Source organism: Salmo trutta, chromosome 8 (assembly GCF_901001165.1).
Source record: "Salmo trutta chromosome 8, fSalTru1.1, whole genome shotgun sequence".
NCBI classification, from domain to species: Eukaryota; Metazoa; Chordata; class Actinopteri; order Salmoniformes; family Salmonidae; genus Salmo; species Salmo trutta.
In genome coordinates, this window is record NC_042964.1 from 39,746,806 (window position 1) to 39,764,979 (window position 18,174).

Consider the following 18,174-nt stretch of genomic DNA (forward strand, 5'->3'; position numbering starts at 1 on the left):
GATCCCAAACCCTTATTACTCCCTTCAGGTGACCTGTCCTCACCTCCTGACCTCAACCCCTCCTTCATCTAATCCACAGATGTCCATCTATCTTTCCTGTATCAACACGGTGCTCTGCTCCTGTCCCCCAACACATTCCATCACATTCCACAGCTATCTGTCCTTCTACAGAGAACCCTTAACCTTCTCCTTTGATTCTATCTACCATTTATTTAATATTTCAATGTTCAAAATGTCAAACCCAACAACATTAATCAACTTGATTAACCAACCACCACAGATCAGTTAGTGAAGGTTTCAAATATTTGACACCCTACATTTCATTTATTATGTACAGTTGAAGTCGGAAGTTTACATACACCATAGCCAAATACATTTAAACTCAGTTTTTCACAATTCATGACATTTAAACCTAGTAAAAATTCCCTGTTTTAGGTCAGTTAGGATCACCACTTAATTTTAAGAATGTGAAATGTCAGAATAATAGTAGAGAGAATGATGTATTTCAGCTTTTATTTCTTTCATCAAGGTACCACTTTAACCTGTACAAACAATAGTACGCAAGTATAAACACCATGGGACCACACAGCCGTCATACCACTCAAGAAGGAGACGCGTTCTGTCTCCTAGATATGAACGTACTTTAATGCGAAAAGTGCAAATCAATCCCACAACGACAGCAAAGGACCTTGTGAAGATGCTGGAGGAAACAGGTACAAAGATATCTATATCCACAGTAAAACGAGTCCTATATCGACATAACCTGAAAGGCCATTCAGCAAAGAAGAAGCAACTGCTCCAAAACCGCCATAAAAAAGTCAGATTACGGTTTGCAACTGCACATGGGGACAAAGATCGTACTTTTTGGAGAAATATCCTCTGGTCTGATGAAACAAAAATAGAACTGTTTGGCCAAAATGACCATCGTTATGTTTGGAGGGAACTCTGGTTCATTTCACAAAATAGATGGAATCATGAGGGAGATGATGTGGATATATTGAAGTAACATCTCAAGACATCAGTCAGGAAGTTAAAGCTTGGTCGCAAATGGATCTTCCAAATAGATAATGACCCCAAGCATACTTCCAAAGCTGTGGCAAAATGGCTTAAGGACAACAAAGTCAAGGTATTGGAGTCACAAAGCCCTGACCTCAATCCTATAGAAAATTTGTGGACAGAACTGAAAAAGCATGTGCGAGCAAGGAGACCTACAAACCTGACTCAGTTACACCAGCTCTGTCAGGAGGAATGGGCCAAAATTCACCCAACTTATTGTGGGAACCTTGTGGAAGGCTACCCGAAATGTTTGACCCAAGTTAAACAATTTAAAGGCAATGCTACCAAATACTAATTGAGTGTATGTAAACTTCTGACCCACTGGGATTGTAATTAAAAGAAGGAAAGCTGAAATAAATAATTCTCTGTGCTATTATTCTGACATTTCACATTCTTAAAATAAAGTGGTGATCCTAAATCCTAACTGACCTAAGACAGGGAATTTTTACTAGGATTAAATGTCAGGAATTGTGTAAAACTGAGTTTAAATGTAATTGGCTTAGGTGTATGTCAACTTCCGACTTCAACTGTATTTAGCATTTATATAAATCGACAAGAAGACAGGGAAGTAAATCCACATCCTAACTACTGAACTCCAACTAAATAAGCCATCAGGAACTATAGGTTTTTGTGCATCCAGAATGGCATTGCACTTTGTTAAGATCATGTAGGATCAAAATGTCCTAAGATCAACGTTTCCTAAATCATTTACATAAAGATAACAACTTGTGCTTTGCATCATCAAATTGCAATTTGCTATTCTTTGGATGACATATAACCAAGACTAGAGTTCAAATCACCATGGTGATATACACTGAGTGTATAAAACATTAGGAACACCTGCTCTTTCCATGACATAGACTGGCGAGGTGAATCCAGGTGAATTCTATGTGCCCTTATTCTATGTGCCCTCACTTGTTAAATCCACTTCAATCAGTGTAGATAAAGGAGAGATGTCAGGTTACAGAAGGATTTTTAAGACTTGAGACATGGATTGTATGTGTGTGCCATTCCGAGGGTGAATATGCAACGCAAAACATTTAAGTGTCTTTGAACAGGGTATGGTAGTAGGTGCCAGGCGTACCGTTTTGTGTCATGAACTGTAAAGCTGCTGGGTTTTTCATGCTCAACAGTTTCCCGTGTGTATCAAGAGTGGTCCACCACCCAGAGAACATCCAGCCAACTTGGCACAACTGTGGGAAGCATTGGGGTCAACATGGGCCAGCATCCCCTGCTTTCGACACCTTGTAGAGTCCACGGCACAATGAATTGAGGCTTATCTGAGGGCAAAAGGGGGGTTGGAACTCAATATTAGAAAGTTGTTTCTAATGTTTTGTACACTCAGTGTAGACAACCTGATATGTCCTGCTCCTCATTTGATTGGTAAATCAAGACTATGCACTCAGGGAAATGATGGATACATCTCAGTTTAAAATGTTCATGTCAGTTTTCCCCCTGTAATGGTATTAACCCTAAATCTGTCTTCCTGGGAGAGGTGTACATTTTGTCATCAAATTGTGTTTGGTGTCCATAGCTTATGCCTGCCCATTCCATAACCTCACCGTCACCATGGGGCAAACCACTTGTTGTAGGTGGCTAATGGTACATAATTTAACATGAAATCCTCTGGCAACAGCTCTGGTGGACATTCCTGCTGTCAGCATGCCAATTGCACGCTCCGTCATTGTGTTGAGTGACAAAACTGCACATTTTAGAGTGCCATTTTATTGTCTCCAGCACAAGGTGCACCTGTGTAATGATCATCCTGTTTATTCAGCTTCTTGATATGCCACACCTGTCAGATGAATGGATTATCTTGGTAAAGGAGAAGTACTCACTAACAGGGATGTAAACAAATTCGTGGTCAAAATCAGAGAGAAATATGTGTTTTGTGTGTATGGAACATTTCTGGGATCTATTATTTCAGCTCATGAAACATGGTACCAGCACTTTATATGTTGCGTTAATATTTTTGTTCAGTATAATATGACCCCACTGTAGAAAGGGGAGACTCTCACAAACACGTCAGTGTCATCCGTTTTGCTCTACAAACCCCACAAGTGTCTAAATGATCCATTATATGACCTTCTTAAAACAATTCCATATGTCAGCTTAAAACCCCCCTCCCCAACAGCTTAGATGTTTAAGAATTTTTAATTATACTAACAATATATCAAATTATTATTGCATACTATCGTACAACATATTTGTTTCATATCATTTCCTCAATGTAAATAAGTGGAGTCTCCCTTTCAGGTTGTTTGATTTACCATATAGGGACATGAATCAAATCAAATGTATTTATAAAGCCCTTCTTACATCAGCTGATATCTCAAAGTGCTGTACAGAAACCCAGCCTAAAACCCCAGACAGCAAGCAATGCAGGTGTAGAAGCACGGTGGCTTGGAAAAACTCCCTAGAAAGGCCAGAACTTTGGAAGAAACCTAGAGAGGAACCAGGCTATGAGGGGTGGCCAGTCCTCTCCTGGCTGTGCCGGGTGGAGATTCTAACAGAACATGGCCGAGAGCGAGAGCGAGAGAACTTTAATTCACACAGGACTCCAGATAAGACAGGAAAAATACTCCAGATATAACAGACTGACCCTAGCCCCCCGACACATAAACTACTGCAGCATAAATACTGGAGGCTGAGACAGGAGGGGTCGGGAGACACTGTGGCCCCATCCAACGATACCCCCGGACAGGACCGCAGGATATAACCCCACCCACTTTGCCAAAGCACAGCCCCCACACCACTAGAGAGATACCTTCAACTAACCAACTTACTATCCTGAGACAAGGCCGAGTATAGCCCACGAAGATCTCCGCCATGGCACAACCCAAGGGGGGGCGCCAACCCAGACAGGAAGATCACGTCACTGACTCAACCCACTCAAGTGACGCACCCCTCCTAGGGACGGCATGGAAGAGCACCAGTAAGCCAGTGACTCAGCCCCGTAATAGGGTTAGAGGCAGAGAATCACCGTGGAGAGAGGGGAACCAGCCAGGCAGAGACAGCAAGGGTGGTTCGTTGCTCCAGTGCCTTTCCGTTCACCTTCACACTCCTGGGCCAGACTACACTCAATCATAGGACCTACTGAAGAGATGAGTCATCAATAAAGACTTAAAGGTTGAGACTGAGTCTGCGTCTCTCACATGGGTACGCAGACCATTCCATAAAAATGGAGCTCTATAGGAGAAAGCCCTGCCTCCAGCTGTTTGCTTAGAAATTCTAGGGACAATAAGGAGGCCTGCGTCTTGTGACCATAGCGTATGTGTAGGTATGTACGGCAGGACCAAATCAGAAAGATAGGTAGGAGCAAGCCCTTGTAATGCTTTGTAGGTTAGCAGTAGAACCTTGAAATCAGCCCTTGCCTTAACAGGAAGCCAGTGTAGAGAGGCTAGCACTGGAGTAATATGATCACATTTTTGGTTCTAGTCAATATTCTATCAGCCGTGTTTAGCACTAACTGAAGTTTATTTGGTGCTTTATCCGGGTAGCCGGAAAGTAGAGCATTGCAGTAGTCTAACCTAGAAGTGACAAAAGCATGGATACATTTTTCTGCATCATTTTTGGACAGAAAGTTTCAGATTTTTGCATTGTTACGTAGATGGAAAAAAGCTGTCCTTGAAACAGTCTTGATATGTTCGTCAAAAGAGAGATCAGGGTCCAGAGTAACACCGAGGTCCTTCACAGTTTTATTTGAGACGACTGTACAACCATCAAGATTAATTGTCAGATTTAACAGAAGATCTCTTTGTTTCTTGGGACCTAGAACAAGCATCTCTGTTTTGTCCGAGTTTAAAAGTAAAACATTTGCAGCCATCCACTTCCTTATGTCTGAAACACAGGCTTCCAGCAAGGGCAATTTTGGGGCTTCAACATGTTTCATGAAAATGTACATCTGTGTGTCATCCGCATAGCAGTGAAAGTTAACATTATGTTTCCGAATGACATCACCAAGAGGTAAAATATATAGTGAAAACAATAGTGGTCCCAAAACGGAACCTTGAGGAACACCGCAATTTACAGTTGATTTGTCAGAGGACAAACCATCTACAGAAACAAACTGATATCTTTCCGACAGATAAGATCTAAACCAGGCCAGAACTTTTCCGTTTAGACCAATTTGGCTTTCCAATCTCTCCAAAAGAATGTGGTGATTGATGGTATTAAAAGCAACACTAAGGTCTAGGAGCACGATGACAGATGCAGAGCCTCGGTCTGACGCCATTAAAAGGTAATTTACCAACTTCACAAGTGCAGTCTCAGTGCTATGATGGGTCTAAAACCAGACTGAAGTGTTTCATATACATTTTTTTGTCTTCAGGAAGGCAGTGAGTTGCTGCGCAACATGAACACACTCTTGGTGCATCCAGTCTATTTAGAAGGATCTTTCAGCAAGACAACAGAGAGGAGGCTTGATGAGATTGATTGACACAAGGGTGTGTTCAAAGAAGGAGGAGATTGGATCCTCTTTATAAACACTTCAGCTACAGTACTTCTCCACTTGTCTGCTCATCAAACTCAACAAGCCTTGGAGAGGGAGAGGAGGAGCCAGAAAAGCACAGTATGTTTTAATTTAATTTGACTAATGGGATATTACAAGCACTTTCTTACTGTATAACATTTTACATTATGACTGATATTTTGGTGTCAAAAAGCATTCTTTGTTATCTAGTAAATATGTCTAGTTTGGATCACAGTAGCTAGTTTGGATCACAATAACAAAATAAGTCAGAAAATGTGTTTTGTTGCTGCATATGTAAAGTGAATATGAATTGACATGTAATACTGCAACAGCATACCAGCAATCATTTTATGATATCACGAATCACTTCATCAATGGCATACGGAACATTTTCTTTCTAGTCTATATAGGTCAAGTTTTAAAAAGAAGGGATTCTGCCCTCAAAATATACTGTTTTACTTTGAATATTCAACAGAGCATCAATGTATGATCCCTAGCCAGCTTGGGTGGAATTGAACTCATAAATCAGTGATCAGGCCTGGGTCCTTAATAACTTTTGGTTCAAATGGTCTGCAGCTAAACCCACAACAATGACACACCAGATTATGTATCACTGACATTAATAGATGAATGCCTCATTGTATAATATTTGTCCAGAGGATGCCGAGGAGGAAGAATTTGAGAAAAAAAACTTGTTTTCCTGTTAAAGGTTACAGGCAAAGGTCAAGTTAGTCCTGAAATCACTGAAAATCATCCAAACCACTATTCTATATAACAATATTATATTTATAAGCATCACAACACTACAAACGTTTAATATTTTTGGGAGAAGAGAAGTGGGAGGAGAAAGGTTGAATTCATCCACTTCAGTCCCTCTTTCCCTGCCAAATGAGCCAGAATATCATACTCTATTTGCCTAGTTAAATCCACTGGCTATTTTACATAGCTTTTACATTAATCCCGGCACCCAGAACCAAATCAGCTACTCAATGTTAAGGCAGTAACGAGAGACTTCTTTTCCATAACAGTTTGCATTCAATATCTATTTTCTATCACAAAATCCTAATATCATATTGTGTCATACATATCCATGAAAGGTTTTCTAAAACAGACAAACACCTTCTTAATAATTTTGCATATTTTCAGTGGCAATGTGGCTCCCAACAGCGGTGGTACTGTTTCTGGGTAAGAATTGTATTCCCTTTTCCCCAACATCTTTAAAGTAAAAACAGCACATAATTTAGAACATGTATACTGACCACAGTATGTTGATATAGTTACCTTATTTGTTCTATTGTGACACATAACCAATTCATGCAGTGCTTTTCAGAAAGTATTCACACCCCTTGTCTTATTCCACATTTTGTTGTGTTACAGCCTAAATTCAAAATGGATTAAATCAAAATAGAATCTCACCCATCTATACACAATACCCCATAATGACCAAGTTGTTAGAAATTGTAGCAAATTTATTGAAAATTAAATACAGAAATATTTCATTTACATAAGAATTCACGTCCTTGACTCAATACTTTGTAGAAGCACCTTTGGCAGCGATTACAGCTGTGAACCTTTCTGGGTAAGTCTTTAAGAGCTTTCCACACCTGGACTGTGCAACATTTAACCACTATTCTTTTCAAAATTCTTCGAGCTCTGTCACATTTATTGTTGATCATTGTTAGAAAAACCAAGCAAACGGAACCAGGTTTTCCTCTAAGATTTTGCCTATGCTTAGCTCTATTCCATTTATTTTCTATTTGTAAAACCACCTTAGTCATCAATGGTTACAAGCATACCCATAACATGAGGAAGCCACCACTATGCTTGAAAATATGCATAGTGCTACTCAGGAATGTGGGATTTGCCCCAAACACAACACCTTGTATTCAGGACCAAAAGTGAAATGCTTGCCACATTTCTTGCAGTATTACTTTAATGTCATGCCCTGATCTGTATCACCTGTCCTTGTGCTTGTCTGCACCCACCTCCAGGTGTTACCCATCTTCCCCACTATCCCCTGTGTATTTATACCTGTGTTCTCTGTTTGTCAGTACGTTTTGTTTCATCAAGCCTACAAGCAGTTTTCCCTCTGACCTTTTCTGCCCGCCCTGAGCCTGCCTGCTGTCCTGTACCTTTGCCCTACTACTGTGGATTACCGACATCTGCCTGACCTGACCCTGAGTCTGCCTGCCGCCCTGTACCTTTGCCCCACTACTCTGGATTATTGACCCCTGCCTGCCTTGACCTGTCGTTTGCCTGTCCCTGTTGCTCTAATAAACTTTGTTACTTCTACACAGTCTGCATTTGGGTCTTACCTGAAACATGATACTTTAATTCCTCATTGCAAACTGAATGCATGTTTTGGTATATGTTTTATTCTGTGCAGGCTTTCTTCTTTCACTCTGCCAATTAGGTTAGTATTGTGGAGTAACTACGGTGTTGTTGATCCATCCTCAGTTTTCTCCCATTATAGCCATTGAACTCTGTAACTGTTTTAAAGTCACCATTGGTCTCATGGTGAAATCCCTGAGCGGTTTCCTTCCTCTCCGGCAATTGAATTAGGAAGGACACCTGTATCTTTGTAGTGACTGGGTGTATTGATACACCATCCAAAGTGTAGTGTAACTTCACCATGCTCAAAGGGATATTCAACATCTGCTTCTCATCTTAATGTAAACCATTTTTTATTCTGTCTGTAACACAACAAAAAGTGGAAAAAGTCAAGTCGTGTGAATACTTTCTGAAGGCTATGCATTTACAAATTATACATGTGTTACAGATACAACATACACATAACTTTTTGGGGTCGTTCTTGTGAAATGTACGGTATTGTCATGTTCGTGATAATGGACGGACCAAGGCGCAGCGTGATTTGAGTTCCACATCTTTATTTTAGTGAAACTTCAACAAAAACAATAAACAAACAACGAACGTAAAGTCACGTGGTGCAACAAGCACAATCACAAACAATATCCCACAAAAGCAGGTGGGAACAGGGACACCTTAAGTATGATCCCCAATTAGAGACAACAATAATCAGCTGCCTCTAATTGGGAACCACACTCAATCCCAAACATAGAAATATATCGACAAGAACACCCCCTAGTCACGCCCTGACCTACAACACCATAGGGAACCAAAGGCTCTCTATGGTCAGGGTGTGACAGTACCACCGCCCAAAGGTGCGGACTCCGACTGAAAAACCTGAAACTAAGTGGGGAGGATGGGGGGTGACTAGTGTCGGTGGCTGCTCCGGTGCGGGTCGTAGCCCCCGCCCAGACTGAACGCCGTGCCTGGACTGGGCATCGGCGCAGAGGAAGACTCCGGCCTTGGAGCGGTTCTGGATGCTGTGCCTGGACTAGGCACCAGCGCAGAGGAGGGCTCCGGCCATGGAGCTAGGTTGGACGCCGTGCCTGGACTAGGCACCGGCACAGAGGAAGGCTCCGGCCATGGAGCTGGGTTGGCCCGCCGTGCCTGGACTGGGCACCGGGGCAGAGGAAGGCTCCGGCCTTGGAGTGGGACTGGACGCCGTGCCTGGACTGGGCACCGGCGCAGAGGAAGGCTCCGGCCTTGGAGCGGGACTGGACGCCATGCCTGGACGCCATGCCTGCACTGGGCACCGGCGCAGAAGAAGGCTCCGGGCCATGGCACCGGCGCAGGAAGCTCCGGACCGTGGACCGTCACTGGAAACTCCGGGCCGTTGACCGTCACTGGAAGCTCCGGGCCGTTGACCATCACTGGAAGCTCCGGGCCATACAAACGCACTGGTGGACGAGTGCAGGGTGCCGGCACAGGATGTACCGGGCTGGGGAGGCGCACTGGAGGCCTGGTGGGTGGATCTGGCACCGGTGGCACCGGACTGATGACACGCTCTTCAGGGAGAATGTGAGGAACCGGCACAGGACGTACCGGGCTGGGGAGGTGCACTGGAGGTCTGGTGCGTGGAGCCGGCACAGGTGGCACCGGACTGATGGCACGCTCTTCAGGGCGAGTGCGAGGAACCGGCACAGGACGTACCGGGCTGGGGAGGCACACTGGAGGCCTGGTGCGTGGAGCCGGTACAGGTTGCACCAGACTGGTGACATGCTCTTCAGGGCAAGTGCGGGGAGCAGGCACAGGATGTACCGGACTGGGGAGGCGCACTGGAAGCCTGGTGCGTGGAGTCGGCACAGGTTGCACTGGACTGGTGACACGCTCTTCAAGGCAAGTGCGGGGAGCAGGCACAGGACGTACTGGACTGGGGAGGCGCACTGGAGGCCTGGTGCGTGGAGCCGGCACAGGTGGCACCGGACTGGTGACATGCACTTCAGGGAGGGTGCGGGGAGCTGGCACAGGACATACCAGACTGCTGACAGGCTCTTCAGGTCGAATGTTGTGCAGAACACACCTGCACAACATCTCTCCCCTCTCTCTCTTCTCCAACAGCTCCATCAGCTCACCGACGGCCTCTGGCTCTCTCCGCGGTCGTGATAATGGACGGACCAAGGCGCAGCGTGATTTGAGGTCCACATCTTTATTTTAGTGAAAGTTCAACAAAAACAATAAACAAACAACGAACGTAAAGTCACGTGGTGCAACAAGCACAATCACAAACAATATCCCACAAAAGCAGGTGGGAACAGGGACACCTTAAGTATGATCCCCAATTAGAGACAATAATAATCAGCTGCCTCTAATTGGGAACCACACTCAATCCCAAACATATAAATAAATCGACTAGAACACCCCCTAGTCACGCCCTGACCTACAACACCATAGAGAACCAAAGGCTCTTTATGGTCAGGGCGTGACAGGTATGGGAATGTTTAGACTGTTTTCTTTGCCTAGGTACAGCCCCTGACCTCTTCTTCAGCCAGCAGTCCTTGGATGAGTCTTTCAGTGACACCAGAGCAGTTGAACCATGTGAGTGTACATTATATGCTATATCAAATCAAACTTTATTTGTGACATGCGCCGAATACAAGTGTAGACCTTACCGTGAAATGCTTACTTACAAGCCCTTAACCAACAGTGCAGTTCAAGAGGAGTTAAGAAAATATTTACCAAATAAACAAAGTAAAAAAGAATACAAAGTAACACAATAACATAACAATAACGAGGCTATATACAGGGGGTACTGGTACCGAGTCAGTGTGTGGGGGTACAGGTTAGAGGTAATTTGTAAATGTAGGTAGGGGTGAAGCAACTATTCGTAGATAATCAACAGCGAGTAGCAGCAGTGTAAAAAACAAATGGGGAGGGGGGGGGGTGTCAATGTAATAGTCCAGTGGCCATTTGAGACGTATCCTTCGTGGTTTAGTGTAAATCAATCTAATATTGGAATATTGAGCATGGACAAAAACATTTCTGTCACTTTTGTTATTAGTTTAGGTTTTTAATAATTGACTTGTTATCCAAATGAACCACATTTGCCCCTATTCAACAGCTCACTGCTCACAGGGATTCGTGGTTGACAAAGGCTTTCCTTGGAACGACATCCTGATGGTGTATGAACGGGACCTCCATCATTGCCAGCTTGCCTGCACTCAGAACCCTGGGTGTTCCTACTTCAGCTACGTGGTTAAAGAGTATAATCTATTTGAGTATTTGGGTTGTCTGTTTGGGTGGTGGTCAAACCACTTGTTTTGCTAAATGTTGATGGGTGGGGCTAGTGTCACTGCTCTCAAATGCAGAGCTATGGATTCAAGGACTGACTATTCATGAGATCAAAATTATATACAGTATTTGTTTACAATTACATTGTTTACAAAAAATGATTGTAGAACAGAGGCATGACAGAAGAATTCCATCAGTATTGACTTTTACTTTCAAACGAGATTCCGATGCTATCAAAAGTATTCAGATGGTCAACCAACTACAAAAGAGTTTCCAGGAGTCATATCTGGTTACACTAGGAATGGGTGCAGGGAAGGTATGGACTAATCTAACATACTGTAAGAAAAGTACAACTATTAAACATATTGTCAGCATTCACATTGTCAAGGAATTGCAAAAAAGCTCTAAATTGAGATAATTGAGATAAATCCAATGTGGTTTTATATTAAAACCTCTACAGAATCGGATGGGACCACACGGGACGGTTGAGCTAACGTAGGCTAATGCAATTAGCATGAGGTTGTAAATAACAAGAACATTTCCCAGGACATAGACATATCTGATATTGGCATAAAAATGTAATTCTTGTTTATCTAACTGCACTGTCCAATGTACAGTAGCTATTACAGTGAAAGAAAACCACGCTATTGTTTGAGGAGAGTGCACTGTTATGAACTTGAAAGTTATTAATAAACCAATTTGGCACATTTGGGCAGTCTTGATACCACATTTTGAACAGAAATACAATGGTTCATTGGATCAGTCTAAAACTTTGCACATACGCGGCTGCCATCTAGTGGCCAAAATCTAAATTGCACCTGGGCTGGAATAATACATTATGGCCTTTCTCTTGATGATGGTACAAATAAATACAAAAAACAAAAAAAGTATTATCTTTTACCAGCTCTAATGTGTTATATCCTCCTACATTTATTTCACATTTCCACAAATTTCAAAGTTTCTCCTTTGAAATGGTATCAAGAATATGCATATCCTTGCTTCAGGTCCTGAGCTACAGGCAGTTAGATTTGGGTATGTCATTTTAGGTGAAAATTGAAAAAAGGGGTGGATCCTTAAGTGGGGGATTGCTTACAAATCTAAAGCAAGAAATGTCATCCAAAGAAGAGTCCTTTGGAGGAAGGATTGTTGACAGATATTTGACATTTGTACCTTAAAGCATACTTGAGACATGGAAGTTGGAATATTAGTGACATTTTGGCCTTACCCAGGGCTCCTTTAGGACTCCATTCCTTCTTCTGTGGGTGCTAAAAGTTGGAGTCATATGAAGCTTTACTGCATGCTATGTGATATGAGTAGTATTTTGATTTCAATAGCAAATTTCTTACATACATTTATGCATATTGAAAAATATGACCATGAATAGTAAAAATATATTATTTTAGATGATATGCATTTTTCAATATATGATCCCTTCATCCATCCCATAAAGCAAATAGTATAAAGCCCATAAAGCTAATAGTAGAGATCCCATTCTGGAAATCTAATATGGATATAGAATACAGATGATTCAGAAAGTATTCACAGTACTTGACTTTTTCAAAATGTTGTTTTACAGCCTAATTTTAAAATTGATTACATTTAGATTGTATTTGTCACCGGCCTATACACAATACCTCATAATGTGAAAGTGGAATTATGTTTCTAGAAATTTTTACAAACTGATTTAAAATGAAAATGTATTTTATTTTTAATTTTTTATTTCACCTTTATTTAACCAGGTAGGCTAGTTGAGAACAAGTTCTCATTTGCAACTGTGACCTGGCCAAGATAAAGCGTAGCAATTTGACACATACAACAACACAGAGTCACACATGGAATAAACAAAACATACAGTCAATAATACAGTAGAACAAAAGAAAACAAAAAGTCTATATACAGTGAGTGCAAATGAGGTAAGTTAAGGCAATAAATAGGCCATGGTGGCTAAGTAATTACAATATAGCAATTAAACACTGGAATGGTAGATGTGCAGAAGATGAATGTGCAAGTAGAGATACTGGGGTGCAAAGGAGCAAGATAAATAAATTAATACAGCATGGGGATGAGGTAGGTAGATAGATGGGCTGTTTACAGATAGGCTATGTACAGGTGCAGTGATCTGTGAGCTGCTCTGACAGCTGGTGCTTAAAGCTAGTGAGGGAGATATGAGTCTCCAGCTTCAGAGATTTTTGCAGTTGGTTCCAGTCATTGGCAGCAGAGAACTGGAAGGAAAGGCGGCCAAAGGAGGAATTGGCTTTGGGGGTGACCAGTGAGATATACCTGCTGGAGAGCATGCTATGAGTGGGTGCTGCTATGGTGACCAGTGAGCTGAGATAAGGCGGGGCTTTACCTAGCAGAGACTTGTAGATAACCTGTAGCCAGTGGGTTTGGCGACAGTATGAAGCGAGGGTCAACCAACGAGAGCGTACAGGTCGCAATGGTGGGTAGTGTATGGGGCTTTGGTGACAAAACGGATGGCACTGTGATAGACTGCATCCAGTTTGTTGAGTAGAGTATTGGAGGCTATTTTATAGATGACATCACCGAAGTCGAGGATCGGTAGGATGGTCAGTTTTACGAGGGCGTGTTTGGCAGCATGAGTGAAGGATGCTTTGTTGCGATATAGGAAGCCGATTCTAGATTTCATTTTGGATTGGAGATGCTTAACTTCTTTGGGATAGGTGGCAGTATTTTCACGGCCGGATAAAAAACGTACCCAATTTAATCTGGTTACTACTCCTGCCCAGAAACTAAAATATGCATATATTTTGTAGATCTGGATAGAAAACACTCTAAAGTTTCTAAAACTGTTTGAAGGGTGTCTGTGAGTATAACAGAACTCATATGGCAGGCCAAAACCTGAGAAGATTCCATACAGGATGTGCCCTGTCTGACAATTTGTTGTCCTTCTGTTGCATCTCTATCAAAAATACAGCATCTGTGCTGTAACGTGACATTTTCTAAGGCTTCCATTGGCTCTCTAAAGCCGCCAGAAAGTGGAATGGGGTGTCTGCTGTCTCTGGGCGAAGAACAGCAGGAGAATTTGTAAGTGGTCAGCCTGGGGACAGTGACACTGGAGATGCGCAGTCACGAGACTACTCAATTTTTTTCTTTCAGCCTTTGAATGAATACAACGTTGCCCGGTTGGAATATTATCGCTATTTTACGAGAAAAATAGCATAAAAATTGATTTTAAACAGCGTTTGACATGCTTCTAAGTACGGTAATGGAATATTTTGAATTTTTTTGTCACGAAATGCGCTCGCGCGTCACCCTTCGGATAGTGACCTGAACGCACGAACAAAACGGAGCTATTTGAATATAACTATGGATTATTTCGAACCAAAACAACATTTGTTGTTGAAGTAGAAGTCCTGGGAGTGCATTCTGATGAAGAACAGCAAAGGTAATCCAATTTTTCTAATAGTAATTCTGAGTTTAGGTTGTCCCAAACTTGGTGGGTGTCAAAATAGCTAGCCGTGATGGCCGAGCTATGTACTCAGAATATTGCAAAATGTGCTTTCGCCGAAAAGCTATTTTAAACTCTGACACCGCGATTGCATAAAGGAGTTCTGTATCTATAATTCTTAAAATAATTGTTATGTATTTTGTGAATGTTTATCATGAGTAATTTAGTAAATTCACCGGAAGTTTGCGGTGGGTATGCTAGTTCTGAACATCACATGCTAATGTAAAAAGCTGTTTTTTGATATAAATATGAACTTGATTGAACAAAACATGCATGTATTGTATAACATACTGTCCTAGGAGTGTCATCTGATGAAGATCATCAAAGGTTAGTGCTGCATTTAGCTGTGGTTTGGGTTTATGTGACATATATGCTTGCTTGGAAAATGGCTGTGTGATTATTTGTGTCAATGTACTCTCCTAACATAATCTAATGTTTTGCTTTCGCTGAAAAGCCTTTTTGAAATCGGACAATGTGGTTAGATTAACGAGAGTCTTATCTTTAAAATGGTGTAACATAGTTGATTGTTTGAGAAAATTGAATTGTGGTATTTTAGTTGGTTTTGTATTTACAGTCTAACCAGACACCCAGGTATTTGTGGTTGTCCACGTATTCTAAGTCAGAGCCGTCCAGAGTAGTGATGTTGGATGGGCGAGCAGGTGCGGGCAGTGATCGATTGAATAGCATGCATTTAGTTTTACCTGCGTTTAAGAGCAGTTGGAGGCCATGGAAGGAGAGTTGTATGGCATTGAAGCTCGTCTGGAGGTTAGTTAACACAGTGTCCAAAGAGGGGCCAGAAGTATACAGAATGGTGTCGTCTGCGTAGAGGTGGATCAGAGAATCACCAGCAGCAAGAGCAACATCATTGATGTATACAGAGAAGAGAGTCGGCCCGAGAATTGAACCCTGTGGCACACCCATAGAGACTGCCAGAGGTCCGGACAACAGGCCCTCCGATTTGACACACTGAACTCTATCAGAGAAGTAGTTGGTAAACCAGGCGAGGCAATCATTTGAGAAACCAAGGCTGTTGAGTCTGCCAATAAGAATGTGGTGATTGACAGAGTTGAAAGCCTTGGCCAGGTCGATGAATACGGCTGCACAGTAATGTCTCTTATCGATGGCGGTTATGATGTCGTTTAGGACCTTGAGCGTGGCTGAGGTGCACCCATGACCAGCTCTGAAACCAGATTGCATAGCGGAGAAGGTACGGTGGGATTCGAAATGGTCAGTAATCTGTTTGTTAACTTGGCTTTCGAAGACCTTAGAAAGACAGGGTAGGATAGATATAGGTCTGTAGCAGTTTGGGTCTTGAGTGTCACCCCCTTTGAAGAGGGGGATGACTGCGGCAGCTTTCCAATCTTTGGGAATCTCAGACGATACGAAAGAGAGGTTGAACAGGCTAGTAATAGGGGTTGCAACAATTTCAGCAGATCATTTTAGAAAGAGAGGGTCCAGATTGTCTAGCCCGGCTGATTTGTATTGGTCCAGATTTTGCAGCTCTTTCAGAACATCAGCTATCTGGATTTGGGTGAAGGAGAAATGGTGGGGGCTTTGGCGGGTTGCTGTGGAGGGTGCCGGGCAGTTGACCGGGGTAGGGGTAGCCAGGTTGAAAGCATGGCCAGCCGTAGAGAAATGCTTATTGAAATTCTCAATTATAGTGGATTTATCAGTGGTAACAGTGTTTCCTAGCCTCAGAGCAGTGGGCAGCTGGGAGGAAGTGCTCTTATTCTCTACGGACTTTACAGAACCTTTTTGAGTTAGTACTACAGGATGCACATTTCTGTTTGAAAAAGCTAGCCTTAGCTTTTCTAACTGCCTGTGTATATTTGTTCCTAACTTCCCTGAAAAGTTGCATATCACGGGGGCTATTCGATGCTAATGCAGAACGCCACAGGATGTTTTTGTGCTGGTCAAGGGCAGACATGTCTGGAGTGAACCAAGGACTATATCTATTCCTAGTTCTACATTTTTTGAGTGGGGCATGCTTATTTAAGATGGTGAGGAAGGCACTTTTAAAGAATAGCCAGGCATCATCTACTGACGGGATGAGGTCGATGTCATTCCAGGATACCCCGACCAGGTCGATTAGAAAGGCCTGCTCGCAGAAGTGTTTTAGAGAGTGCTTGACAGTGATGAGGGGTGGTCGCTGAGATGTCTTGAGTCAATAAGTATTCAAACACTTTGTCATGGCAAACCTAAATACGTTCAGCAGTAAAAATGTCCTTAACAAGTCACAGAATAAGTTGCATGGACCCTTTGGGAAATAATATTGTTTAACATTATTTTTGAATCCTATAACGCTAAAAGTAGCAGAGATCACAGTCTGGAACTTATGTATTGGCGTAAGGTATATTATGAGTTGCACCAACTTTGGCACTTCGAACACCGTCAATTTGTCGGGGTATGGACTATAAAAGGTGTCAAAAGCGTTCCACAGGGATGCTGGCCCATGTTGACTCCAACGCTTCTCACAGTTGTGTCAAATGGTCTGGATGTCCTTTGGGTGGTGGATCATTCCTGAAACACACAGGAAACTGTTGATCTTGAAAAACTCAGCAGGGTTGCAGCTCTTGACACACACAAACAAATGTGCATGGCACCGCCTACGATACCCCGTTCAAAGGCACTTAAATATTTTGTCTTGCCCATTCACCCTCTAAACGTCACACATACACAATCCATGTCTCAATTGTCTCAAGGCTAAAAAATCCTTCTTTAACCTGTCTCCTCTCCTTCATCTACACTGATTGATGTGGATTTAACAGGTGACATCAGTAAGGGACCAGAGATTTCACCTGGCTTCACCTGATCATTCTATGTAATGACATAAAAAAGTTCCTAATGTTTTGTACATTCAGAGTATTTCAGCAATCCTTCCTCCAAAGGACCATTCCATGGAATATATTTAGTGAAAATCCCAAAGAGTTCTGAACTTCTTTGGTTCTAGTTTCATGAGGAATCACCCCAGTGCTTTGTCTGTCCACACAGGCCCAGCAGTAGAGATACCAGTGTTTACTCTGGTTAGTGAGGGGAGGAGCATGGTTGAAGCCCAGAAGTTCTGCAGGGAGTACTACGATGAACTGGCCACCATCTTCAATGCTGAGGACCAGACAGCAGCTCTGAGAGCAGTGTCAGCACAGAGCCTCACTGACGCTGTCTGGGTCCACTCCCAATACCATGCCTTTTGGCCGAAACTGGGCTATTCGAATACACCAAATGCAAAGTGTATTGTTCATGAAATTGTAAAAAAACTATGGGTTTTGAGAGAATGCACAAGTTCATGTAACTTTGTGTGCCAGAAAAGTAAGTTTATTTTGCATCCCTTCTCCCTACTACTCCAAAGTAATGAAAACACTTAACTTGAAGGGGGATAGTCATTCTTAACACCTTGGTAAAGTACATAGTACATTTCAAATAATGTCACCTTTATGAGTTACTGTATCCTTTGACAACCGTCTAGGTACATTTATTTAACATCAATGTCCGTGTCTTTTAGGGATTTTTTTAAGACAATTGTGTATTTTCTGACCTTAGGCACACAATCAAACTCAGAGCTTAAATACTACATGGGTCAAGGATC

The 18,174-nt window shown here is 42.4% G+C and overlaps 1 protein-coding gene across 1 annotated transcript in view; it reads left to right on the top strand.

The window, feature by feature from the left end:
- The window catches only part of LOC115197961 (uncharacterized), a 32,276-nt gene extending 14,174 nt beyond the window's left edge, over positions 1–18,102 (top strand). The window contains exons 4-5 of the mRNA XM_029759627.1: positions 17,583–17,755; positions 18,091–18,102. Coding sequence (XP_029615487.1) covers positions 17,583–17,755; positions 18,091–18,102 — 185 coding nt within the window. The remainder of the gene's footprint in view (positions 1–17,582; positions 17,756–18,090) is intronic.
- Positions 18,103–18,174: the final 72 nt, after the last annotated feature.